General features: G+C 38.9%; 3 protein-coding genes across 8 annotated transcripts in view; 1 reads left to right on the top strand and 2 right to left on the bottom strand.

Annotated features, from left to right (window-relative positions):
- Window positions 1-6,529, bottom strand: part of LOC136441316 (uncharacterized) — a 28,373-nt gene extending 21,844 nt beyond the window's left edge. For all 3 annotated transcript variants that reach the window (XM_066437541.1, XM_066437543.1, XM_066437542.1), the window contains exon 1: window positions 6,139-6,529. In XM_066437541.1, coding sequence (XP_066293638.1) covers window positions 6,139-6,383 — 245 coding nt within the window. In that variant the 5' untranslated portion in view covers window positions 6,384-6,529. The remainder of the gene's footprint in view (window positions 1-6,138) is intronic.
- A 512-nt stretch (window positions 6,530-7,041) lies between these two features.
- LOC136441483 (serine/threonine-protein kinase TNNI3K-like) lies at window positions 7,042-25,498 on the top strand. Of its 4 annotated transcripts, none has more exons than XM_066437786.1 (26): window positions 7,042-7,259; window positions 7,868-7,965; window positions 9,237-9,348; window positions 9,764-9,995; window positions 10,487-10,696; window positions 11,032-11,176; window positions 11,594-11,738; window positions 12,326-12,430; window positions 12,769-12,863; window positions 13,527-13,688; window positions 14,326-14,412; window positions 18,476-18,532; window positions 18,812-18,904; window positions 19,123-19,180; window positions 19,395-19,521; window positions 19,918-19,985; window positions 20,469-20,489; window positions 20,949-21,053; window positions 21,379-21,431; window positions 21,580-21,632; window positions 21,954-22,086; window positions 22,503-22,612; window positions 22,817-22,876; window positions 23,111-23,259; window positions 23,640-23,710; window positions 24,105-25,498. In XM_066437786.1, exons 2-26 carry the CDS (start codon window positions 7,926-7,928, stop codon window positions 24,203-24,205), a joined length of 2,592 nt encoding a protein of 863 aa, XP_066293883.1. In that variant the 5' UTR covers window positions 7,042-7,259; window positions 7,868-7,925; the 3' UTR covers window positions 24,206-25,498. The 4 variants fall into 4 exon arrangements, with proteins under 4 accessions (XP_066293883.1, XP_066293881.1, XP_066293884.1 ...); XM_066437784.1 differs by having other exon boundaries at window positions 7,042-7,267; XM_066437785.1 differs by lacking the exon at window positions 7,042-7,259 and adding an exon at window positions 7,283-7,543.
- LOC136441925 (leucine-rich repeat and fibronectin type-III domain-containing protein 5-like) lies at window positions 14,804-17,343 on the bottom strand. Its single transcript, XM_066438486.1, has 3 exons — window positions 17,169-17,343; window positions 16,723-16,910; window positions 14,804-15,863 (listed from the first exon to the last, which is right to left on the bottom strand). The coding sequence occupies exons 1-3, from the start codon at window positions 17,341-17,343 to the stop codon at window positions 14,811-14,813; spliced, it is 1,416 nt and encodes a 471-aa protein (XP_066294583.1). The 3' UTR covers window positions 14,804-14,810.
- Window positions 25,499-27,108: the final 1,610 nt, after the last annotated feature.

Raw genomic sequence — 27,108 nt, 5'->3', positions numbered from 1 at the left:
GATGGGATTTTAACTTAAAGCGATGTGGGCTTTCTCACCTGCGCCATTGTGTTCAGAGAAAGGGCGGCCGTGCTTCGATCGTTCTCTGCAGAGATTTCAAGCAAGGCAGGTGGGAGAAGTTTACGTTAGCGGAGCTCACCTAGCGAGCGTCCGGGTTTGTGTCTGATTCTAAAGGCTGGATTAAACTTTTCCACAGTTGCAATCTGTGAATCACTGCTTTTGAATCCCTACAAAATGTTTCTTTATTTCTTGGAAGCGTTGTCCTGGGACTGAGTATTAGCTGACACAACAGAGCATGCCCCTTGCGAAGTTGTGTATCCAGGTATCCATGCAATACTGGATTAGCATATAGCTGACTCTTACTTTAAACGTTTCTTCCACGAGGCCTTTGGGAGCATGTGTCAGAAAACAATTATGTAACATGATGTATTACCGGAAAGTCCGTTTTTCGCCTTGGGTGCCTTAAACATCGCCATGACAACCAACAAAACCGGAATAAACATTTCTTGATGTTTCAGATTCTTGCTCGGTGACTTGGAAGTAGAGCGCACACATTAACATGCTACATTAGACTAAACGCTTCTCATTTTGACATGCATCATAACTGTAGCCTTTGTGTGTCAGACAAAGTATGGGGTTATGATAAGGGCATGAACCTTTAGATCATGACAGTCTATGCCCCAGCATGATTTGTGAGGATACTTATCAGAGTTCGAAATACCCACCTGCAGTCTGCAATTTGCAGAAAGATTTTCAAGATTGCAGAAGAAAAATGAAACAATCTGCAATTTTGCAGAGTGAAAAAATCAGGATAGGGATTCAATGGTTTTCAATTTTTACACACACATGTACATGTATGCTTTTTCCTGTTTCACACTTTGCTTGCAAAAATTAAAGATTGAGAGAATAAAGAATAGGCATTATTAGGTTGAGAAAGTTGTAGAATGGAGGCTTGTATATTTGCAGAAAATATTTTCAAATTGCAGAAATTAAAACATTTTGACATTCTGCAATACTGCAGAACACTGGAAAAAAGTATTTCTACCACTGCTTATTCTCAAGATTAAAAATCTGTTCTAGTAAGTTTGACCATAATTAGATTTAGAGTCTTGATGAAAAGCAACCCCCTACGATCACATTAGTTGAAGACACGCCTATACTCAAACTCAAAGGATTATAGGGCTTTTCAGGCCATGTGAATCAGTGAATTAATAGTGACAACTACAAATAGATTTCTGGATTTGTAGGGGGATATACAGGTCTAACATAGCCTACAGGGCAGCCCTTTGAATTTTCCCATGTGGTGTGAGAACTGATTGGGCATGAAATCTAATTGTGGACTTGCTAACCTGAAACTTGCAGAGTCTGTTGGCCTAAAGAGCTATTCAACTTTACGGTAATTCAATCAAGAATTTGTTGACCTACAGAGTTTTTTTCTTAACTTAAACTCAATAAACTTTCGGTTCACCTGAGGTAAATAAAAGGCAAGTGATTTTCAGACTCAACCGTAGCCCCTCATACTTTGGTAACAAATTTGGTTCCTTCTGCAGACACCCACAGCCATAGGTTTTTAAAAAGTTTTAGCAAATTCTGTTATAGAATGTAGTGTAACAAGGTGCTGATCAAGCTAGAATTACAAAGCTCAATTCACCTACATGTACATGAGATGCCTGACCTCTGTCTTCGAATTCACTTTTCACATCCTACATGTAGTTTGTTTCCTGAGTACCAGTATCCATATAGCAGCTTTCGAAGATGACAGTGGTTTTATTGAAACATTGTCAATACATCTACCTGTCAGGCTTTCTAGGCACCCGCATCCCCAACCGTGTCAACACACAAACTATCTTGACATTTTGGCTTACCCCCATGAGACATAAACAAACAGGACCTCTCACACGTTTCACCGCTCCGTCAACCACGCCTTCTCTTGTGTACGCTACAGGAGAGAACGACAGGGCTCGAAATTCATTTTTGGGAATAGGCACACTGGTGCACTAACCTTAAGATTTAAGCGCACATAAACATAAATAGAATGTCAACAAAACAGAATTACTAAGCCTACTGCCTTATTCAGAACTGGAATATGAAATTCTTAATAGCTATGTTACCTCAAAACTTCACACATCTAATACAAAGGTTGTACTGTTTCTTTTATACTTGAATATCAAAATAATTATCCGGTCTACTAGACAACCATTACTGTTAGCAGGTACCCCACACAAAAAAAGGTGAACAGATCCAATTTTGGGTGCACAAAAGTGCATATGCAGCCCAGTATTTTGAAAATTTGAGTCCTGGAACAGACTACGTGACCATGGTCTCTACACGGTATGCCCAGTATCTACAACAACCTGCAATGAGTGCCAACAAGAGGCACTTCAGGAGCTCTCCACTCCCCCCAGCTGCCCACATTCACTCTTGTTTTGACACATATCAGTGCTTAGCTCAAGTATCATCAACACCCTGGTTTGAAGTTAGATATCAGACTACATGGTAAGTTTCAGTACAAAAATCAACAAGGAAAACAATCATTATAAATTTTTGATGTGTAGGTTAAAACAGATACAACTGTATAAAGTTGTTGCCAGTAACATTACAGAAAATTGTGTCCATTCACAAGTTGCTATGGAGTTTTTTTATGAATACAGACAATAATATAAAGTCATTATTTTGAGGATCATGCAAGAAAGCTGTTCATAGAAACAGCAAGAGTTTTTCAAGTTTCATAAACTTTTCATAAACAACTTGTGATGATTAAAAAAAACTGTGCATTTTGAATGTGAAGGACCAATCTGTCTTTTCCCTTTTGAGTCTTTGAGTTTGACACAACAAAGATGTGATGTTAAATGTGTAAAAACTTACATAACATACAATTGTACATTTAAACCTTCACTGTTACTGTTAAAAGTACAAGTTACACAACACCGCTTAACACAACACTGCTTAACATAATGCTAACAGTTCTTCAAAGTGTGTCATGTTTTCCAGTGATGAACATGGTGTGGGGAATGTCCTTCAGCAGATTCTACAAAATATTACAGTTGCCAAGCAAAAATGTAATGGTATTTAGCCACTGTATGATCTGTGCTATTTAAGGAATGACCCTTCAGCCATTTGTTACAGTCCAATAGTGGGCAACCATTCTATTAGATGGAACGATAGTGCTTTTTTCTGTCTTGCTAGACTGAAATTCCTCAAAGACGGCACATTGTCAGGGGTTCGATGAATGGACTTTGCCATTCCAATAGGGGAAGTCTATTAAGATGTTTTTCTTCTAAACAGAGCAATGTATTGAAAGGCCATATATTCACAAAGACTGACCATGCACACAGTGCCTTGTTGACGACACTACATAGAACTGTAGTTGCATTCAGTCAGGATCACTTGTTTTCCACTTATTTCAGTGTATTGAATGTACTCACTACTTCACAAACTTGATAAATAGCCAATACAATTCAACAGGTGGTCTCAGATATGTAACCATAATCTACTTGGCTACAATGGTGTAACAAAACACTTGATTTGTACCAAATGTTACTTCTTCTTCTTTACTCAAATGAAAATCCCTTAAATGACCTTGACCTAAGTAAAGCAAAATGTAAAGGAAAGTCACAACTGTCTCTTATCTGATGTTTCCCAGTCACTTGATACTTAGTGACAACATTCTTTCTTCATGCAGAAAAATACATAAAAACACATTGTACAATGTACATTGTACAAAGCCAGTACAGATGTAGTAGACCAGGCAAAGTTTTAACTTAAGCAATTTGACAGTCTAATATACATTTGACCCACTCAATCCTTTGTGATTTTCTTATTCATAATCTCTAATCTTGGGTTCATCTAAAAGAAATTCTGCTTCAAGAAGGTTAAAATGCAACACTGGCTCCATGGGAATCAAATTGTTCTACTGGTCTGTTTCGTAACCCAGGAAACACCCTGACCCCCTGTGCTTTGTGTTGCCAAAGAAAAAACTTCATCTTGTAAGCTAAATTAATCACTTGATGATCAAGCTATGACAAATGGAGGGAGGTCAAATTCATCGATATGGGAAAGTGACAAGACCATGGCTAATGTCTTTTTGATATTCAAAACATATAGTGTGCCAGCTGAAATGAATATGCGCAATTTAGAATTGTGCAAAGTAGCTAGGTGAGCTAACACTGATAATGATAGGAATGTAATTAACATAAAAATGATAAAGCATCACCCACGTTACCACTTATCACTGTATACACAATGTACCTTTAAATTTGGTAAATTGTACGTTGCCATGGCTCTCAATTGTTTACCCCTTGTCAGAGAAAAACCATGTTAGGGTGTGAGTATCTTCAAATTCTCTAATTTTCTTTCTTTCTTTTTTATGTAGTAAAAGGGATGTACTGGCTTGAATGCAAAAAATAGAACAACTATCCATCAGCTCTACTGCATCACATAAGTATTTGTAAATCGTTTTAAGTTCGCAGGGATCTAACTTCGCGGTAGAGAGAAAACGGAGTGTTTGCGGTGGTTTTAAGTTCGCGATTGAAACAATAATAGCGCTAGTCACATAATGGAAACACAAGCATCTTTATGGACAGCCTGTCAGAAACCATGATAGTGCAGCAGTACTAGTCATACAATGGGGTAAATGGCCAAAGAAAGAACAAAAATTTTCACAGGGGTTTTGAGTTACTGCGAAAAACCGCGAATATAAAACCACGGCAAAAATTTCCTGATTTACAGTTTATCATACGACACCTATCTACTGCCTGCTTAGCCTTCAATATATGCCTGGGTTCTCATAAAAAGGCACACTAAGTAACTACACAATGCACTTGACCTTGCAGTACAGGTAAACCTTGATCCTCTTCGATTACTCGACATCCTGCTTTAGTACATACATAAATGCACTATCATTTACCACTCTGTCTGAAGGTCATTCTGTTCTTTTACATTCCAGGGAAAACATTCCATCTTGTACACTGGCATTGACTCAGGAGCAAAATTAGAATTTCAATTCTGAACTAATACATGTACATGAAAGCCAAAAAAGCATTTTACAATTCTTGTATGTACATGCATTGCTGTTAGAACTAAGCAGTTGATATCACTTATTTGAGAAATAGATGCACATACTTATTCAATATTTAAGGACACAGGGTGTCTGGTGCATCATGTCTTTTTGGCAGTGTCCTACAGGGCATGTCCGACAGGGCAGTTTTTCCAGGCCACTAGCTTAGATAATTATAGACAATTACCTTTTCCGTTGAGAATCAACACTACAAAATGCAGCAAAAGTCCAATACAATAGCTGGACACTGCACTAACAAGCATATATGCATATCAAAAGCTGTCTAATTACTCTAAATCAAGTAAATGGAGCAACTAATTTGCTAGATTCTGTCTCACAAGGTCTATTTTCTCCAGCCAATGACAATTCTCACTCCTAATCTGGTTAATTGTCCAATCTATTTTACCAATTCATAAGTTATTTCTTAGCCTTCTAAAGAGTCTAGAGACCATATATCGTGAGACGAGATGTGAAACCCGAAGAAAGAGGATGCATTGAACTACAGGTATGACACCTGTTGGGCATTGGACAGGTGATACACCTGTTACATGCTACCTGGCTGGGGCGGCTACCTTAAACCAAAAACATCCACAGATTGGGTTACCTAATCAACACCTGCACAAATCTTTAAACTGTTGATATTAATGTATCTTACATAACATTAAAGCACACTTAGAATATGATGTGAAAAGTTGAAAACTGTAAAAAAAAACATAAGATGTGTGTAAAACTTGAAACTTAAGTTAAGCTCAATAATAACCAAGCTTCAAGAGAGATGAAACTATCAGATTGAACAGTTGAAGTACCGGACAGTGGACAGATAAACATACTCTGGATTTTCTCAAGTGGCCGGACGTCCCAACCCTAAAATCAAGGGGTGTGAAAGTACATGAAGCGATGTTTTGACTGCGTGAACACTTTAAGAATCTTCGAGGAAGGGCATACTTAAACTTCATGAAGTATCTTAAAAGTTGGCAGCGCGAGAAAAATCTTTATGTTGATGCAAACAACACATTTCAATCACGCTGAGCAACAAGTGGGTTATACCACATACGATATATGGTCAGTCGGTCAGTTCTAACCTGGGGTTATCGGTGTCCAGCAGCCTGACCAGCCCCCACAGGAAATCCTCGGACCCCGAGTGGCTCAAGAACGTGTTGACCGTGCCCTCCTTGTCCGCGTGCAGGTCAGAGACGAGCATCTCTAGGGCCTCGTGAGACCGCTTGTCCTTACACAGGAGGGACGAGAAGTACTCCTGCTGGTCGCCCCGCCGAGTCCGCACGACTTCACGGTCGAAGCCGGCGTTCTTCGCCAGGTCTACCGCCATCTCGACTCTCCTTTAGATCGCCATCGTCCCGTAGAAAGACGTCGATCACTTATCTGGTAACATTTTGGACGTGTTTCTTCTAGAAAGTGAACGTCAAAACAACTCTCACCGGGCTCCCCACTACGCTTCGTGTTTTGTGTAGCTGTTACTATTGGCCGATTGGGAGTTAAGTGGACCATAGGTATTATCATTGTAGGGATGTTACTGTATCTTATATCTTATAAAATAGTGTCAGTGATTATGATAAACCAAAATATAACTAGAATTATTATATCTAACATTTAATTTGAGATATGTACGTATAATATTGCTAATATTTGTTTAATTCAGACAAAAATTACTGTTTAGTAAATACGTACTCCCCTTGGGTAATGGATATACTTTTTGGCGAATGGCATGACGGGAATATGCTTCCTGTTGACCTCTGACGTTATGGGCTATACCAAAAATGTACGGGGGATTCTATATATAAGTCGCATTGCAATATTTTATTCAATAGAGATATTTTGCTACCGTTTTGGTATCTCAAGCAATATCATATGTATAACATATATATTATAAATACTACTTTTACTAGTTTTCAAATTCAATAAGTTTTCTATAAGGCAAATTTTTAATATCATCCTGTCGTCCCCCATTGATTATTCTGACGTTCTAGTCGCCTGACATTCGATGCCTGAACTTCACCCCGATTCAGAGACCGGCCCGCGGGATCTGTCCAAGCGCCAAGAATTTATAGCCAGAAATCTCTCATCGTGGACAACTTCTAGCTCACCGGCTTGCCCTATCACGTCCAGAAAGACACCAGCACTTACTTAGCCAACTATCAAGACGGATTTCCGCTCAGATATTGGTGCACAGGAGAGGGAGACAAAGGTGTTTTGGTGGGTTGTGTCGCGCGAGGGAGCTGCACTTCGGTCTGTTCCACAGCAGACGAAAATATTTCCAAGCGATCCAAATATAGTCAGGGGCTTACATCCCGTTTCCCCACCCTTATCCCATAGCTTTGTGATGACGCGGAGTGGAAAGTTTGCTCAGTGTTCAGCCTTCAAACCGTGTGAAATTGCACCCTGCGATAGTTAGAAGTAACGGGATGCCTTGTTGCCAGTAGTGGGGAGGGGAGCCGATGCTAGAAGCTTTTTGCTCAAGCTGAAATTCTGGTAAAATTATGACTATGTAAGCCTTTGCATCCTAACAACGACATAGAAATCGTCTCATCGTCGCATGGTCTTTGTTTCAGATTCATAACAATGCCTTTATTCCTAAAGCTTGTTTATATCATTCATCATGTTAGCTTTCATTTGAAGATGTTATTTGTACCGTTATATTTGTGCATTTTCTAACGTCCGCATATTGTTACTATTTGTAGATCTTTGAAGTAGTATGTATGCTATGATTAATGCATTTTCATGTGTATTGAGTGATCTACAATTTGCAGTTGATTACTGTATCGTTCACACATATTTGTTTGTTGTTGTTTTCAGTGCGGAAGACAGTACTCCTCATTACCATCACTAACCCTGGAGCAGGGAAGGGAACTGGATGGGACAGTACAAGTCACGCCCCAAACATTCATGTGCAGGTCTGTAGTGTAACCTTAAGATATTGCTTGCTTATTATAGTACACTTAAGTAGTAAACCTTAGATTAGAATGTGCATTCAAATCACATCATCCAAATAAATTTGTCATACTTTTCAGTAGCATTTTCATTTTTAGGTAGGGTGAAGGAAAATTTTGTAATGGTAAAAGACAATTGGACACGTTGATGAAGGTTATGCATCCAGGTAAACAATATTTAAAGACAATTCAATCACTACAACTGGATAAGATACAGACATTACAAATGTATGTCCAGACGTTTTGAGTGACATCCATCACTCTTCTTCAGCGTCACCAGAGGACAATTGGATGTGTATTAGTATTACTGAAATGTGTGCATAATTTCCCCAATTTAGCTGATTTTTACTTATTACATTGCTTGTGAGTGGGATTCAGGCTTGTTCAAGTATAATTTTGTTATTTGTATTACTAGTATACTATTATTTGTTAGTTCTAGATATAATGTGACATGACCTAGCAATTTAGAATATTGCAATGATAATACACACTCTTCTACCATTAATGATTAAAAAAAGATTTTTGAAATACATTTCCTAGATAGTTGATTTAACCATACCAGAATTCCTGCATGACACATGTTTAAAACATGACTAAATGTAGGTAAAGGAGGATGCCAAACATAGCACCAGCCACGTATATAGACGTCCCTGTACACATAACCCTGACCGACTGTCATTTACTTTTACTCATGGTTGCTGTATTAATAGTCATCTCAATTATTTCTAGGTATACCTTTGCCAAGGATAGCTTAGCTGTACAACTATAATTGTGGCATTGTACCTTGTATAAGTTATAAGTTGTAAGGTTGCAGCCTATTTGTGAAGAATAAACCATGGCTGATTACCAGACATAGAAGACTTTATTATCAAAAGACAGTTGATCAACATCTCCTTTCAGCTTTAAGTTGTAATGTAAGAAAGGACATGTATCTTCAACATGGAGTTATAATCTTGTTGCCATATATATTGCTATCCAAAACTTTTAGCACACTATGACTAGTATGAGTGTCCTGGACCAGGGTTGATACAATATGTACATGAAATTGTGATAGGCACATCTAATCTAGTGTATATGTATTTCTTTCTTTCTGGTAACCAAAGAGCTGTGGTGATTTCCTTTTGGGACTCCAACTTTATGTATATGTTTATATGCCTATAGCAATTTGATGCACTGAAGTGTAAGTTCCAGAGATAATGAACTCATTTTTATCTCTCTTTTTTTTGTTTTTGCAGAGGAATGGAAGAAAAAGATCAGTGAGAGTTACTCGGTGTTGAGGTCCCGACTAAGCGAGGACCTTCGGGTGAAGGAAGGGGTGGAGCTAACAGATATTCAGTCAGCATGCAGGTGAAATATCCTGAATTTTCTTTCAAGGAACCTTAAATTTGAAATGTCAACTAATGTCGTCTTTACTTGTTTTAAGGCGGAAAACATAGGACAACTCTCCAAGGCTTATGCATAATTTATCCAAGGACCAAGCATGTTTTTGTGGTGCTGTCAATACAAATACATGTATCAAGAATATATCACACAGTATATCAACATTCTCACTGCTGTCAAACCCTCTAACCAATACAAATCGGTGCCAAATGTCTACCATACCAGGTTGAAGGTTAATAGCCTGTGTAGAGAAGGTTTTCAAAATAGTAATCTTTGATATGCTAGAAGTGACGCTGCATACCCAAATTGTACTAGTTTGATATAATCGTACTTCAGGATGCAAAAGGTTAATGTTGTACCATTCCCCATTGTGACCTTCCAGTCGAGGTGACCTTGAGAAGATAAAGGAGCTGGTCTCCCAAGATGAGGAACTCCTTGAGAAGGAGACGGAGTTCGGGCCGCCGCCGCCGCCTGTGAACGGGATGACAATCCTGCCCCTGAGTGTCATCCCTGCGGGAGAGAGGGGGCACGTGGAGTGGCTGTTGTCCCAGGGGGTGGAACCTGGGCAACTCAGCAAGAATGGTTTCTCAGCGCTACATCTGGCAACATACAGGGTGGGTACATGTTGAGGGTGGTCGTAGTGTTACCATTCCCAGAAGATAAAATTGTAGCATAGCAGTTTGGTTTGTTCTCGATTAAATCTATCATGGAAAATGATTGCTCTTGTGTCTTGTGTACTAAACCAAGAACTACATGTAGTAGGAGGAAGGATAATCAAACATTTAGCACTTTTAATTTCAGACCACTCAGAACCACTTAGAAATAAAATAACATGATCAAAAAGGTGTGACAGAATCCTAGAAGTTGGGACCAAAATTCCATTATTGCTGTAATTTTTATCAGAATTTTACATATAAATTCCAAATAGATGTTGGGGGGGAAAATCATTAATTTCCTGACCAGTCATGAAGAACTGTCAGAAAAGCCAGCATGTCAGAAAATGTTTCGATTTTCCACCCCAACATCTACTTTGAGAGTGTAAATACTTAGTACACATATGGCCTTCCATAATAACGAAGCGTAATAATCTATCTGACTATTACAGGGTGATATAGAAATGATGAAGCTGTTGCTGGACCACAAGGCAGACATCAGTCTGTCAGGGTTCGGAGGTGTCCACCCCATCCACATCGCGTGTATGTGTGGGAACGAGGAGGTAGTGGACCTACTGTTGGAGAGAGGAGCGTCAGTCAACGCACAGGACGTCGTCAAGTTCTCTCCTCTTCATCTTACTTGCTACTTTGGACATGAAAAGGTATGATTCACGACATGGTTGCAGTATTTTCAAAGCTGCCATGTGGCACTAATCACATAGTCTGATTACAGACTACTCAAATGTTGTTTTTCAATGTTGGAAAAGTTCTTTTTGCTTCAGAAGAAAAATTCTACAACTAAGTAAATAACTCTTATGTCCCACAACCTCATGATAAGTGAATAACAAGATTCTTTATACACAAGAAAGTCTTGGTTTTGTATAAAGAATCTTGTTAAGAATTGATGATTTAGAAACTATCCACAAAGGATATGTGATAAGTTTTACTGTCAATTGTATAAGATAAGATGTGTATGATTGATATTTCTTTTCTTTAGATTGCAGAGACGTTGATAAAACATGGTGCAGACATCAACTCACCTGGTGAAGTTGGTGACCGGCCGCTGCACCTGGCTTGTGCTAAGGGCCACCTGAAACATGTGCAGCTACTGGTAGATGGCAAAGAAGAAAACAAAGCAGACGGTAAGACATACAATTGTTACTCCAGTACAAAATGTAGTATTGACTTTCTTTGCAGGTCACAAAACTCTGTTATTTATTTGTTTTCTTACTTATTGACAGTGACGTTTAAGTAACCTTTCAGCTACCTTACTCAGTGCTTATTGAACCCTACTACTCCTTTCCACATTGTAATGTAGCAGCAATGATGCAGTCCCAAATGTGCCTGAGTCTATACCTCGGCTCCTTGTCTCTGTTGTTGAGTCCAGTCACATTTAAGACTGCATCCTTACTGCTATGTCATAATACGTTGTAGAGTTCATTGAGCCCTAGGAAAGGTTACTGAAAGATTACTGAAATCCCTTTGTAGAACCCAGTTAGATTTACCAACTTGATGAAACTATTTACTGAAGGATGTTTTGTCTTTGCTTTCCTTCACAGTGAATGTACGAGACAATGAGGAGCACACCCCCCTGCACTTCTGCTGCAGACATGGCCACCTCCCCATACTGAACTATCTACTCCAGCCTGACAGGGGGGTGGAACCACACATATCCAACATCTACGGAGACACACCCCTGCATCTGTAAGTAGTTCTTATAGAATATATATATATACACATATGCTGAAGTTATGATTGCCCTGCTCTAGTGCTATTTTTATTCGATTTCAGTACAAGAATTCAAGTGATAATGAGGCCTCAACTTTGTAAAACCTGCTTTTTATATAGAAGGGCCTCTAAATTAATCTCCAAGCAGATCCACACCGGGCGCGAAAATCATATATGCTAGCCAGAGAAGGTCCAGTCAGCCAGAGAAGGTCCAATCAGCCCGGTAGGGGCCTCTCTGGCTGACTGGACCTTCTCTGGCTAGCATATATGATTTTTGCGCCCGGTGTGGATCTGCTTGGAGATTACCTCTAAATAGCTTGAAATTGTTGTAGAGTCTGACTCGTTTTCAGCTTAATTTGGGAAATTTCTCTTCTTTCAGATCATCGAAATCTATGACTTGTAAAGGATGGATGACATGCTTCAATAATTTGCATTGTACAAATCATTTCTATGGATAGTCTTGAAATGTTTTAATGAACATAATACCTTTTGTGGCAAAAAAATCACAAAAGAAATGAATGTGAATATCTTTAAAATGTCATGTTTTTCCATTGTACCTGTAGTGCCTGCTATGGTGGAAAGGTAGAAGCTGTGAAGAAACTTGTAGAACACACAGGAAAAGACAGTCTCAGTAAGGAGAACATCTTCAGCGAAACTCCTCTTCACAGGTGAGGAACCTATCGTCACTGTCATTTCTTTTTCATATTAGGGTTTAACCAGACTTTTGATATCATCAAACAAGCATTTGATGATGTGACCTTTAGAATATTCCTTTTTTGCTAGTTATATATGTAGATTGTGGTTTGTTTCTGTCATTGGTTTATAGGAATATCACAAATTAAAACTCTTTGTAACTACATGTACTACTCTTCCATAAATTATAGTTATGTTGACCAGAATTACAGGGCTTTTTATTATGTGTAGATGATCTGAGTGATTTCTATGTGACCTGTACTTAAAAAGATGATTGACCACATGTTCATGTCCCCTTGTGTTTTCCCCGTAGTGCATGTACGAATGGGAGAAGTCTGGAGCTGGTGAAGTTCCTGTTGGGACAGGAAGATGTCAGTGTGAACCACCAGGGACAGGACGGGCACACGGGTAAGGCTTGTCTTGAAACAATAGTATTGCTACAGTCACACAATGGAACGGCTTTTCGCGGTGGTTTTAATCTCACGGTTAAGAGTTCACCGCAAAAAATGCAAACATAAAACCACCGCAAACATTTGTACATTTACAGTAAAAATATTCAAAACTTTTCATTTTTTCACTATCTTCCATGTAGCTTAAGTTTGTATGTTCTGGCTACATATTATATTTTTGTGGCAAATGAAGTCGAAAAATTGAATTTTTGCTTCTTTTTACACAATCCACAGCAACATGTAATGAATAACCACTTCAATGAACAATCCATCTCTGTTAACATTTTGTCTATTAAGTGCATTCTGTTCATATTCAGCTGTAACTTACAGTTTTGGCATTGTCAAGTTGTTACAATAATGTCTGTGTGAAGCATAGCAGAAATAAGTCCTAACAGTACATCAGATATATGATGCAAAGCATGTCAAACTCAAAGCGGAATGCTTGAGACAAAGCATAACAGTGTACAATGTACATGTAAAAATAGACTGGTAATGATGTAGTAGAAGGTTCTTTGCGTTTTACATTGCTTGTGGGAACTACAATGTACTTTTTTCTTTCTTCTTGCTTCATGTAGTTAATTGATGCTGTCTGTATCTGACATTGCCCCCCTCCCCACTCCAGCTCTCCACAGTGCCTGTTACCACGGCCACATACGACTAGTCCAGTTCCTCTTGGACAACAATGCGGATATGAACCTGGTTGCCAGACAACAGGAGCCGTCAGTAGAGGGGGAGGAGAAGGATCAGCAGAACCAGACTTGCCTGATGTGGGCTTACGAAAGAGGCAAGAGTTTCATCATTCTCAGATTTTGCTTATCAGAATCTGTCTTCCTAGAATACAAGTTTTTGCTGGCCAAATGATACATAGACAAGATAATAAAGACAATATGATACTCAATACTTGGTGTGAAGTATAATGCTCTCTAATTGAAGGCAATATAGAAGCTTTTTAAGATAAGACTATTATTAAGTGCGAGTGAACATCACTTTTGTAGTAGTTGTCAGTAAGGCACAAGTCAATGCACAAACGATGATATTACAGGTGAAGAGAACATGCATGTTACAATTAATACATGTACAGGAATGTTACATTGATAGTTGTACTACAAAAAATATGTGTGTTCAGAGTATACATACAAATTCTGAAACTACATTGTCTATCACATTGAAGGTCTACAGGTTGTACATAAAATTTCTTGCTGAAACAATTTCAAAACTTTCTATATGTGCACTCCAATCAATAGAAAACTCCAGTTTACATTATGAAAATCAAATGTCTCTATTATGACAATCTTACAGAAAGACTGATTGCAGTGTTCAGACCACTGCAGCAGCAGAACACGGTGTACTACTACTACTACTACTACTACAGAAGGATGAAGTTTGACTAAAGTTCTATTTGATGTTTTTTACACACACAGGTCATGATGCTATAGTGACGTTACTCAAACACCACAAGAGACCGCAGGATGAGTCAGCATGTGGGGACTATTCACAAGGCGGCAGTGGTGGGTATAGGTGCTCTTTATGGGACAGTTCACTAATGGTAGGGGGTGGACCAGGAGGGAGCATGAAGGAAGGGATTGTGCCTAAATGAAATTATAAAGTTGCAACTTGCGAGATAAAATTAAAAAGCACTGTATTACAATTTCAGAACAGGTCTAAGATACAATGACACCTACAGCCTGTAATTTGCCTTAAAAAATTTAGATTGCAGAAAGAACTTGCAATTTTGCAGGCTAAAAAGAATCATAATACTAGTAGGTGATATTGTGTGTACTGGTAAGTTAAACTTTCTGGGGTTGCTAACAATTACATCGTGCTTGGTAGACAAACTCTGCTCTTTTGTTTCCAATTCATACTCTTAACAAGGGTTAAAAACCTTGTATTTTGTGATTCTTGACTTTCACACGTTGCCCATGTCGCTGACCTGCAGAGGGGGAGGCTTGTGCTCTTCCTTCTTGATAGCTTCCTTTTCAGGAGTTTCCTTTTCCACCTGGCCCTTCTCCACATCAGACATTTTCACTGCATCCTCCTTAGTGGCTGTGGTAACTTGGTAGCGTGGAGCTTGCTTCTCTGCTTCCTTCTCCTTCTCCTGGTTGTCTTCAGTTGGCTTCTCCGTCCCGAGGTTCTCCTCTGCCGGCTGGACCGTCTCACACTTGCTCTTCATGAGCAAGAACACAGCGACACCGATCAGACCCAGGGTCAGGGCCAGGATGGCGACGATCCCCATGGAGACCCCGAACTCCGGGCTCTCCCACAGGGAGGCCCTTGAGGTGGCGTTGATGGCAGACATCCGACGATCTTCCCCGACGACGTTGACCTTGGTGACCTTGGTGTCCTGACCTCCGGCGTTGCTTGCGGTGCAGGTGTACGCCCCTCCGTCCTCCCGTGTGGCCTTGGTTATGGTCAGGGTGCCGTGGCGTGCCACCTCCATCTTGCCTGCATTCTCGCCTTGCTTGATCGTTGTTCCGTCCGGGGTCGTCCATGCAATCTCGGGTTCGGGGTCGCCCTCAGCCTGACAGACCAGCGTGGCTGTCTCCCCCGCCTTCACAGACACCACCCCTTCCCAGTGTGCGACGCTTGCTTTGGTGCAGACCAGGCTTGCAGTTGGGACCATGGCCAGCTGCGCCCCCTGGAGACTCTTGGGAGTAGCGCAGTGGTAGAACAGCATGCTCAGCAGGTTGCCCTGGATGTACTTCTTGAGCCAGCGGAGCCGACAGTCGCAGTGGAAGGGGTTGTCGTGGTAGTACAGCGCCTGGAGCGAGGGCCATCCGGTGTGGATCCCCTCGGGCACGGTCTGGAGGTTGTTGTTGTTGAGGTCGACAGTCGTCAGTTTGGGGAGACCGCGCAGCTCGTCCCAGGGTACGTCGGTCAGCTGGTTACCCTGGAGAATGAGGTTCTGGAGGTTCTGGAGGGATGCCAGTGAGCCCAGGGTGATGGACGTGACGGTGTTCGCCTGTGGGAAAATGTGCTTTGATCAATAATTGTAAAACACATTTTTTTGACAAGACTAAATTACATGTAGTTTCAAGGTTCATACCTGAGGTACAGTCATGGCAAAAATCAGAAGACCTTTCAAAATCTTATCATAACAAATCCAGATGATATGTATTCTTTGAAAAAAATTTATAAAGTTAAGCTTTTAAACACTAGACCGAGATAAATGCATATTCTATGTGTGCTTTGCATGCACTGAGCAGACAATGAATATCAAATTGAATCCACTTACTATTCATTAGCTTAGGACTGAAGTAAACAACAACTGTTTTTATCATATACCAACATACATGTATTCCACAATGTGGAATACATGACTTTTGTATGTTGGTGTATGACCACAAAAAAATACTGTAGCTGTAGACAGTGGAGTACTGTGATTTCTTGTGAAATTTGTCCTCTTCAACCGTATATGAAGGTTAGACATCCAGGTAAAAAAATACAATAATTCAATAACTATATCATCATGATTTCTCGTGAAATTTGTCCTCTTGAACCGTTTATGAAGGTTAGACATCCAGATGAAAAATACAATAATTCAATAACTATATCATCGTGATTTCTTGTGACATTTGTCCTCTTGAACCGTTTATGTAGGTTAGACATCCAGGTAAAAAATACAATAATTCAATAACTATATCATCGTGATTTCTTATGAAGTTTGTCCTCTTGAACCGTTTATGAAGGTTAGACATCCAGGTAAAAAATACAATAATTCAATAACTATATCATCTACACAACTGGAAAAATTATGGTATTTACTTCCATAATCTCCAAGTTGAATTTTATCCAGTTGTAGAGTTTGAATAGTTGTTTACCTTGAGGTTGAGATACTTCAGCAGAGGGATGTTGTCAAAGTAGTAGGCTTCAATGGAGGAGAGCTTGTTGTAGGAGAGGTCCAGTGCCTGTAGCTTGTCCAGTCCCTGGAAGGCATCCTTCTCTATGGTGGAGATGATGTTCCTCCTCATCACCAGTTTCAGCAGTTCTTTCAGGGTGGAGAAACCTCCTGGAAAATGATTTTAAGTTGAGATTTCGAGACAGTTTTCTGTCAGACAGTTACATTGCTAAAATATGTTCATGGCATCCAGTTAGTAACCGTTTTAGTTTTGGATTGCTTAAAGATAAGGTGATCTAGATCTATAGAGCAGATGTATTGAAATTTATGGCGAATGGATACTATAGGAAACACATACCCAGGCCTGCAGTATCAAAGAAAAGGTTTGTGTATAGTGAAATACTACTTAAGATTATCATTAAAACTAACCAGTGGTGAGAGTGGCGATGTTGTGGTCGGAGAGTTCCAGAACCTGGGTGCCACTCGGGATCTTGGTCGGAACGGCAACGTAGGAGGAGTTAGGGCGGGGGTAGGAGTCCAGGTTGGTGCCATAGACCCAGGGAACAAACAGCAGGAGTGTCAGGATCCGCACTTTTGTAGACATCTTGGCTCTGTCATTAAAAAGTAAAAATATATGCAGTGAGTTCAATGCTGATTATACATGTTAAAAAATACATTTTGATTTCCCACCAGTATGATCTATGATATCATCTATCCAAAAAAGTATTTACATGTAGAAATAGCATGATGGTGAATTTCCAAATTGTAATTATGCTGAAAAAACAGTAACTAAAATTCAGGTACTATCATATCCTGGTCATATTTAGTGACTAATCAAAATAATTACCGGTAGAGTTTGATAAGCTATATATTATGTTTTATGTTTCAGATTTTAAATTATGTTACAAAAATGGCTGAAAGTACACGTATGACACAGCTTTAGAAATGAAAGCTTGTAGAAAATCTGAGTACCAGCACTTTTTACAGAATCTTTACAGAAATCTTATTACCAATCCTTAATATGTTTTGTGAACAGCAAGGTAAAACTTGTACATTGATATAGTTACAATGGAGGCTAGGGAACTTACCAGCATACAAGAGGCCTTTCTGCTGAAAATGTCTGCGCAGCTCTGAAATAAAACAAGACCTTTCTCGAAATTTCTTTGGGCCACTTTACTGGTTCATGTTATTGTTGCTCAAGATTTCTCTAAGGGATATTGTTATCGTAAGGAAGATATTATGAAAACAGTAACTGAATTGTTTCTGCCACACCAGACCAATCAAAGTGCTACGTGTCAGTAGTAAACATGTGCAGGAAAACATGAATATGCACGTACAGGGTAGGCAATTCAACCAGTGTGTGGAAGAAAAACAAACCTAGATTGTGCAATGAAGTATGAAGTCAAATAAAGATCTTATTTCAAGCGTTGTTACAGGGGTTTTATACATGAATAAGGTGTACGGGTACATTCAAGTTGAATTCTGTGCTAATTTTCTGAACTAGGAGTCAAAATTTTATTTCAGGTAAAGCCAAATGAATATGAAGTTGAAAACAAATTTGCTGCATTCATTTGAACCTTTAACTGTTGAATATAAGAAAAACTTGAGCAAGACTTAATACAAGAAAAGACTTTCAATACACTCTGTTGCAGTCTGTAACTATTGAAAGTTTTCATTATTCATAGTCTTTCTTCTATCTAAAACATGTTGTCAATGGCATTGTTTTTGTTCTACAGATGGGTCCTATGTCTCAGTGCCGTCACCCCTAGGAAAATTACGCAGTCTTACAAAAGGTAAAGCATGTCTCCTTTGGTTGAGAAGAACACAACATGAAAATAAGAACAACAAACATAAGGCTAGAATCATGGTAGAGTACTACCTTACAAGTTACCGGTAGATCAACAACAATATGCCTTCACCTCAAAATGTATTCTTAATGCACTTCCTGAAAAATGTTTTTGTACTGTTTAACAAATGAGTGAAAGTAGGCAAGACACTAGTCTGTAAAATTGCTTAGTGTGATGCAAGACTTAGCTTTGATCATTCATGTTTTGTTTTCAATCTTTTTCCAGAGAAAATTGATGTGCTTCATCTCAGGTCAACCTTACCTCAGAAGTTCCACCTACAGATAGGGGACATAGAGTTTCAGGAAACAATAGGCAGTGGTAAGTACACTGTTTACTATACATTGTATTTGTGTTTTCACCCCTGTATCACTAACTTTGCTACTATGCAATGTTAAGATATGATATTAAGATCTTTTTCTAGCACAAATATGTGTCATTTTGTTCAATTCTTCTCATAAAAAAGGTTTTTCTGAAGACAAATTATTTGCCATTGTCTAGATCTGATTTTATCTTTCTCCAAAAAACACCTTCCTCAGGGTCTTTTGGGAAGGTTTACAAAGGGAAGTGCAAGGGGACAACAGTTGCTGTAAAAAGGTATGAATGTCGGGTTTACAGTATAGTGCAACATGTAGTTGCTTGCTTCCCAGACATATACCTAGCATACATTGTACTTCTGTTACATGGTGTAATATTAAATGTGTTTATTACATGGTGTATTATTGGGTGCGTTGTGGCTTATTTATGTTCTCTATCACATAGTAGTTTGTGGTTTTGCTAAAAGAAAGTGTTTTTTTCTCTTTTTTTCCAGATATCGTGCAAATGCATTCTGTGCCAAGTCAGATGTAGACATGTTCTGCAGAGAAGTTTCCATCCTATGTAAACTCAACAGCGATTATGTCATCAAGTTTGTGGGGGCCTGTCTCGAGGACCCAAGCGTAAGTCTCTATCTACTAGTACTTCTCTACGAAATCTTGAAACAGTTGTCTACTGGCTAGCAGTATTCAGATAAGGTATCAATACTATCATGGTGTGAAAATGATGCATATTACAACAATAGTTCAAAACAAGGGTCTGGGTGTTGTTGTTTTTTGCATCATTTTGTTTTGACTTTATGTTTTCTCATCTGTCAGTTGTATAATTGGAATTCAACTGAAACTTTATCACCATTTTTAACCTTCTCCCTGCTGCCTAACTCTGTAACCAATAGCGAATTGGGTGCCAAATGGCTACTTCAGAGTGCTAAAGGTTAATGTTACAGGGTTGAATAAACAGTTGCCGTACATGTGGTGGAGAGCTAGAATTGAAAATTGACCGTGCACTTGTCTTTTCAGCAATTTGCCATAGTAACGGAGTACGTCTCAGCAGGGTCTTTGTTCAGCCTGCTTCATGAGCAGAAAAGGTAGGAATCAAGGTCAAAGTCAAAGGTATACATTATATACAGCTTTCTTGCAAGAACTGAAACATCAAAACTACACATGTACCACATTGTATTGAGAGAAGCCACAGTGTACAAACATGTATGTATGTTTGACTTATGTTTCCCTTGATCGAGTGTATGCATAAGTTACACATGAAGTGAATCAGTTTGAAATCATTAATTTTGTTTATGCCTCAATGTGTCTCTTGCCCAAGTCAATGTTAACTTTAGTAACTAACTGTAATCTAGATTAGTTTTCCTTCTGGGACCCTTGCATGTATGTTTCCTTGTCAGTTTCTGTTGAGATTAAACCATGATCAAAAAAGTCATACTGAAGAGTCTATTGCACATTGTGGTCAAATTGTTATGGTGTATTCCATATTTGGGAATCAATCCTTATTTGGCAATCAATTTGCATGTTTCCTGGAATGCAATAACTTCCCTGCTTGCCTACTTGCCTTTCAGCTACCAGGACAGGGACCCTAGGTAGTACAACCCATGATCCTATGTCGTTCAAGTATAACAGGTTGTTACATGATAATGCATGGAACAAATTTGAAATCCTGAAGACCTGATTGTAGCTAGAACTTCAGTGGAAATGCTTCAAACATTGTTTGGATGACTTTAAATCTAATTTATATTTGGCCCTGATCATTTCTTTTGCTTCAAACAGACCAGATCACAACACAGACCATAACCGTTTATGGTTGGATACTGTTAGATACAATAACAATGTAGTGGTATATGTTACATACGGGTTCATGTACAATATGGCATTACATGCTTACTTTCATATCATATACACTGGACCCAAAATATGCTGTGGTGCAAATAGCAGTGTCTAATTCATTAGCAAAATTGTAAAGCCAATTGGAGGCAATACAGAGAGCATACGTAAGCTAGAAAAGCTGGCATCCTGGCTAAAGACATATGTGTTTTTTTCAGAGTGATCGACCTCCAGTCCAAGATTACAGTAGCATCAGATGTAGCCAAGGGAATGGAGTATCTACACAACCTGAAGCAGCCAATCATTCATAGAGATCTAAACAGGTGAGACCATACATGTTGTGAACAGAGAATTAGAATAATCATTATACTATTAGTATAGAAATGTTACCTTAAAGCACAAGGCCCTCTATTTAGAGCGTTCAATTCCATTTCACAACACTTGATTTTGTCTTTAATCACTGTGTATTTTCAAGGTTTAAATCATAGACATATTTTATTGTGTTCATAATCACAGAAAGTTATCTATGAATTGAATATCTTGTAATATTGCATGGTGTTACTCTTTGATATACATTCACTCTGTAATACACAGCTATCTGACTGACTTTGCTTTCTAACATTGATAAATGTGTCTGTTTTTCCACAGTCACAATATATTGTTGCATGAATCAGGACATTCTGTTGTTGCAGACTTTGGTGGTAAGTTCCACTTTAACTATGGAATCATAATTCCTTGCAGCTTTATTTTGCTATGACATGTTTTGATGTGAACATTTTCCATAAATTGATAATCATGTATCCTGGTACATACATGTATGGTCCTCATGAATCATTATTTTTTTCTCAGAGTCAAGATTTCTGAAATCTCAAGATGATGAAAACATGACAAAACAACCAGGGGTAAGGACAATGTTTCTGTTTCCAGTGCTTACAGGAGATTGGTTCAGTATTACATAGTAGCCTTGTACTACTTGGCATTCCCAAGCTCAGCAAAAGTCAGTAATTTCAATAATTACAAACTGCAGTATGTAATATTTATTTTACTTACAACCTAATGTTCATTACTCACCGCAATCAAATATGCAGCCACAATATGCTATATGTCTCTTCCCATGATGATTATAGTTTGTAGAATTTTAACTGAGTTCAGTTAAAATGTATTTTTTATCATCGCATCAGGAAATGTATATGTAACATCCTGCGTGTTCCTGTCCCGTACAGAACCTAAGGTGGATGGCGCCTGAAGTATTTACCCAGTGTACCAAGTACAGTATCAAAGCAGATGTCTTCAGCTACTCCTTAGTCTTGTGGGAACTCCTAGCAGGAGAGCTGCCCTTCGCACATCTCAAGCCAGGTACTGCATATATTATTGTATATCATAGAACTATATCTTAAGTGTATTCTGAGGTAAGATATAAAGCACAAGATGGTTAGATTTCAGTAAATATACGTACAATCATTATGGTACAATTGCAAGTTGCTTACTTTGGCAAGGATGTTCAGGGACCCTGTAAATTTTCAAGGAATGAATGACAAGCTCTGATGACATAGTTTTCTTTTGGGTTTGAATGTGTAAAAAATGGTGAAGTGACTGTTTTTGGTGGACCATTACTCTATGTTATCCTAGATTTATGTTGAATTTCATGTTATACTTAAAATAATACCTGATTTGAAATGATCATATGTCCAAGTAGAGAAACTGCATTGATAAAGCTGTACAATCATATAAATGAAAGTGATAACATATTTTCTTCCCTTTCCCCACCCCAGCTGCAGCAGCAGCGGACATGGCATACAGGAACACCCGCCCTCCCATCGCCATCACCTTCCCTAAACAGATCACCTACCTCCTGCAGATAGGCTGGCACCCAACACCTGAGGTACATGTATGACAGGGCTGTCGGTTGGTTGGTTGGTTGAATAATGATGATTTTAACTGGAACTTCTAACTGACAGTTACTAATCGTGTGTCTACATGTACATGTTGTGTGAATGTGTGTGTGTGTGTGTGTGTGTGTGTGTGTTTGTGTGTGTGTGTGTGAGTCATTCGTCAGTAACAACTACATCACTTCTTCCTTCCTCAGGAGCGACCAGAGTTCAAACAGATTGTGAAGAAACTGCAGGAGTGTAAGGAGTCAGTAGAGGTAAGTTTAAACTAGTACCCCTTTCCTGTTGAAGCCACCACCACAGACATAATTGTTTATGTAGTAGAAAGAGGGTTAACAGAATGTTGTATGTAAAAGCATTATTTGCCAACATCTGTTTTTTATACTCTAAGTGGCTTCGCTAAAAATGCTCCTGATGTAGATAAAGACACTTTCCTAAACAGTGCTGGTACATGTAGGTAGCCTCAATATCTTTTATTTTCATTTTTCTAGAGTGCGACGGCCGCCATCAGTGGTACAACGGTGACATTTTCCAGTGGGGCGCCCATCCCCGCCACGTCAGCGGAGAACGGGACAGTGCCGACGCCCGGGCACGTCAATGCCCTGAGGAAGCAGTGGGAGTCGGCCGGTGCTGGGATCGGGTATGACACAGTTTTATGTAGTCTCTTGCTTGAGACAACTTTAATAGCTCTTCCCTAGCTTTTAGTAGTTTCACACTGTGTGTGTTATAAACTATACTATTTGAAGTAACTGTTATATTCTGTGTTCGCTTTTGTATATTGTTACCTTTGTCAAGGTTATGTTTTTGATGATATTTTTCCCAATGTCTGGATGTTTGTATGTGTGTTTGTGGGCATCATAACTTAAGAAGCTGTTGATGGATCTGCATGATATATGGTAGGTGGGTAGGCGTCGGGAAAACAACTATCATTTTCTATAATGGGCACTTAGTGGCTTTCTATGGTACTGTAGTAGAACTTTTGGTTTTGTTAACCTTTTTTTTTCATTTTATCCCCTGCAGCAAGCCACAAGGACTGACAATGGAGGACATCAGGAAAGTTCTACCCACCTTTCCCAGCCCAAACAAAAATGGTACCAAAACTTTCCTTGAATTTTTGTAAATTTCAAATTTACCGGTAGTGTACTAAGGTTTACAAAAAATCCATGTGTCCTAGGACCTTTAATAATGTAATGCTGACCTTTAATAAAAAGACTCTTTGTACACAAGCTGGTGATTTATTCAACCAACATTTTCTTGACCATCTATCACCTTCCTCAGGGTAATTCTTACTGGTTCACATTGCACTGCAGCACAGGTGTCACTAATTATAGATCCTTTCCAAAAAACAGAATTGCCCTGAGGAAGGTGACATCAGTTGAATAAATCACTTGATTGTATACAAAGAGTCTTTTTATTCAGTGACTTCACAACCTGATGAAACTATGTACCGATGTGATATTGACATGTTTCTTGTTTGATTTCCAGGTTACGTATCAGACCCCCTCAGCACGTTAAGGTTGAACCCGAACATCAGCTACACTTCTCACCCGCCGCCCCTCCCCCCACCCACCACAGAACCGTCCTGACAAATCACACAGCAATCTGCTGCTGTATTATATTGTATACCATAACAACCGTTAGTGTTTATACCAGTAGGAAACTTCTATAAGCCATTGTTGTGCAAAGACTTTACTGAAAAAGCTGAGTTTTGTAAGATTTCAAGAGGAAGAGCATCAGTCTGGGAACTATCGTTAACTTGAGTTCATGGCAGATTTTTTGAAGATCATTGAAAGTTGCAAAGATGCAGTTACTGTAGCAGTTGTCCAAACTTAAAACCCAGCCCCTTTGTGACAATATACACGTACACCACCCCCATTAACTGTTCTCATATATGGTGACGTCATGCTTCAGAATGAAGAATTTGTCTCATAGTGAATATTTCTCTTACAACATGATCAAGAAAATGTACATAATGTGGAATGATGTACTGTCAAGTGACTGATAGGTGAGCAAAACCTGGTGAACACAAAAGTTGTCACATTGTACATACATGTACATGTACTCATTTTCAAACTCATGGTGTCTTTCACAACATCTAAATTGATAAGTCTGTGATAAAATATGCAGTAAAAGTTTTCACCCAATGGAAAAGACATACCTCAGAAACTTCTCTAATAGGACCTAAAACTTCCAAGAGTAATGATGGTTATTTGAAAAGAATGCTAATGATGTCTAAAGACTTCTCTTGTCTCTGTTCCGCAATAAGGTTGATAGATACTTTCAAAGGCAAGCTATGGTAACCAGGATGTTAACATGAGACATTTGTACAATGGTTTTGCAGATATGAAAAGTAAGGTAACGGTTGGAACATATTTAATAGAGGTTAAGCTTGGATAATGTTGTGGAAATGTACAGCAAAATATCAACCATTGCAGCAGTGAGCACTATGAACATATCTGGAAATACTTCAATTGAAGTAAAAGTACACATGGAGTTTTCTTCCAAGCAAGGTCTCAGCATTTTATGATCATAAGGTTTTCACCATTATAGCCTTAATCTGCTTTTTGATCTAGTAAAACTGTTCCTAGTAAATAGCATATCCATATTGTTAACATATTTTGCTGCCAAATCTTCCCCCACTAACATCAATACTGTATTTACGATTATAGTAAAATTATTTATTTGTCAACTTCTCATTGTTTTGAAAACAAAATGATGTTGGAAAGAAGCTGACTTCCTGTTATCATATGATGATAGTTCTTTTGTTATTATGTTGTCATAAGTATCTCCAGTGCCGAAGTCGTACCTATTTATGATGTACATACATATGTTCTACTGTATACTTGTTTCATATGTATTAAAGCAGTCTTTATCAACAAGAGGGGTGTAGTGAGTTTTTGATAATCAGCACACAGACATTGTTTCAGCGTCAAGCACTTCTATAACATGCTGCAGCTGTTGTATAACGTACCTACAGATCTTATCTATTAACATGTTAAAACCTACAATGTGCACGGACGTGTAGTCACTCGCAAACAAACTGAAAGTTTATTCAACATAACCGCATTAAATATACACATTTGGTGCCAAAAACTACTTTATCATGTCGAAGGTTAAACAGTACTGTATAGAGCTCATAGAAACAACATCTAACCTTACAGATGTACACATGTGATTTAAAATTTCACCAGCTTGCTGAGCCGAATGTGTAACGTTGGGTAACCTAAATTCGTGGGGTACTTAAAGTCGGGATTTTTCGAAAACGGGGTATTTAGGGATATGTGCTAGATGCAAAATCAGTTATAACGCCAGCAATGCAAAGCAGATAGACTAACGTATTCAGAACACTGGCTGAAAAGCTTCGATAACCATGCATTAGAAGTTGGCGACGTCAAAAACTCTCCGTCCCTTATTGACAGAGTCTGGGGGCTTCGTGGGAGAATCACCCAGCACGGTTGTTCGCTGGTTTATAAGACAAATGTCACATCTCCTGCCTGCTAAACACAATAATTTATAAGACAACTTATTACAATCTCTTTTGCTAACCTGCAACTGGATTCTAAGTGTGATCAATCATCAAAACTCCTCTCTGTTGCTACAACCTACGGCACGTGTATTTTCCCGCCGCCAGAACCAGAATCCTGTTGTCAAGCAGACGACAAAGGTTTGTGAGGAACACTTTTTGTCTAAATGCTGCGTGTGATAGTGGACTGAGGAAGATGTTTTCCTCAAAGTTTGCTCCTAACACAACAAGGAACACATGGACATAGTAGTATTACCATTGCTACGGCATCCAGCTAACTTCCCATGAATAATGTAACGTTACACGTTGCCCGATGATGACGATGGGGCGACTTTGAGTGAAGTTCTACCGACTCAACACACGGGTTGTTCCGGAACTGGCCTGATGTGTGCGGTACGGCCGTTTTTTCGTGTATTTTTTTACTTGGACACGTCTATATCCATAGCACTCTCCTCAAGCCAAGGATAGAACGAATAGCTGCTGTATAAAATGTGATTAGCGGTAAGATATTCAAGACGAATCTTCTCTCCCGAATTAATGTGCCCCCCTGTCCGACAGCACCGTAATTGTGCGTGCGGCGGATGGTAGTTTCAAGTTGAAATATTATGGTGTCAGCACGACTAGAGACAAAATCTACCATATATATGATTAGTGCAAAGATAGTACATGATACTGACAGAATAATAGAAAAAAAAGGATGGTTTATTGTTCTGCTAGATTGATTTCAGTCAACCATTATCGGAAAAATCCCGAATTTAGGTTACCCAACGTTACATGCAGGAGTAATTGGTTATGAAGGAACAATTGGCTTATCAATATTCTGTTTCATTGTACTCACTTTAAACCTAGAATTACACTAGCACATTAGATTCTGGTTTTCAGATTTCCAACAAATATCGAGTATTAGAAATATTGTGACATGCTAGACTGTTATATAATAGACCTAGATATCTGTAACATTGAATT

The sequence above is a fragment of the Branchiostoma lanceolatum genome, chromosome 9 (genome assembly GCF_035083965.1).
Source record: "Branchiostoma lanceolatum isolate klBraLanc5 chromosome 9, klBraLanc5.hap2, whole genome shotgun sequence".
Lineage (NCBI taxonomy): Eukaryota > Metazoa > Chordata > Leptocardii > Amphioxiformes > Branchiostomatidae > Branchiostoma > Branchiostoma lanceolatum.
This window is presented reverse-complemented; position numbering and strand designations above follow the sequence as displayed.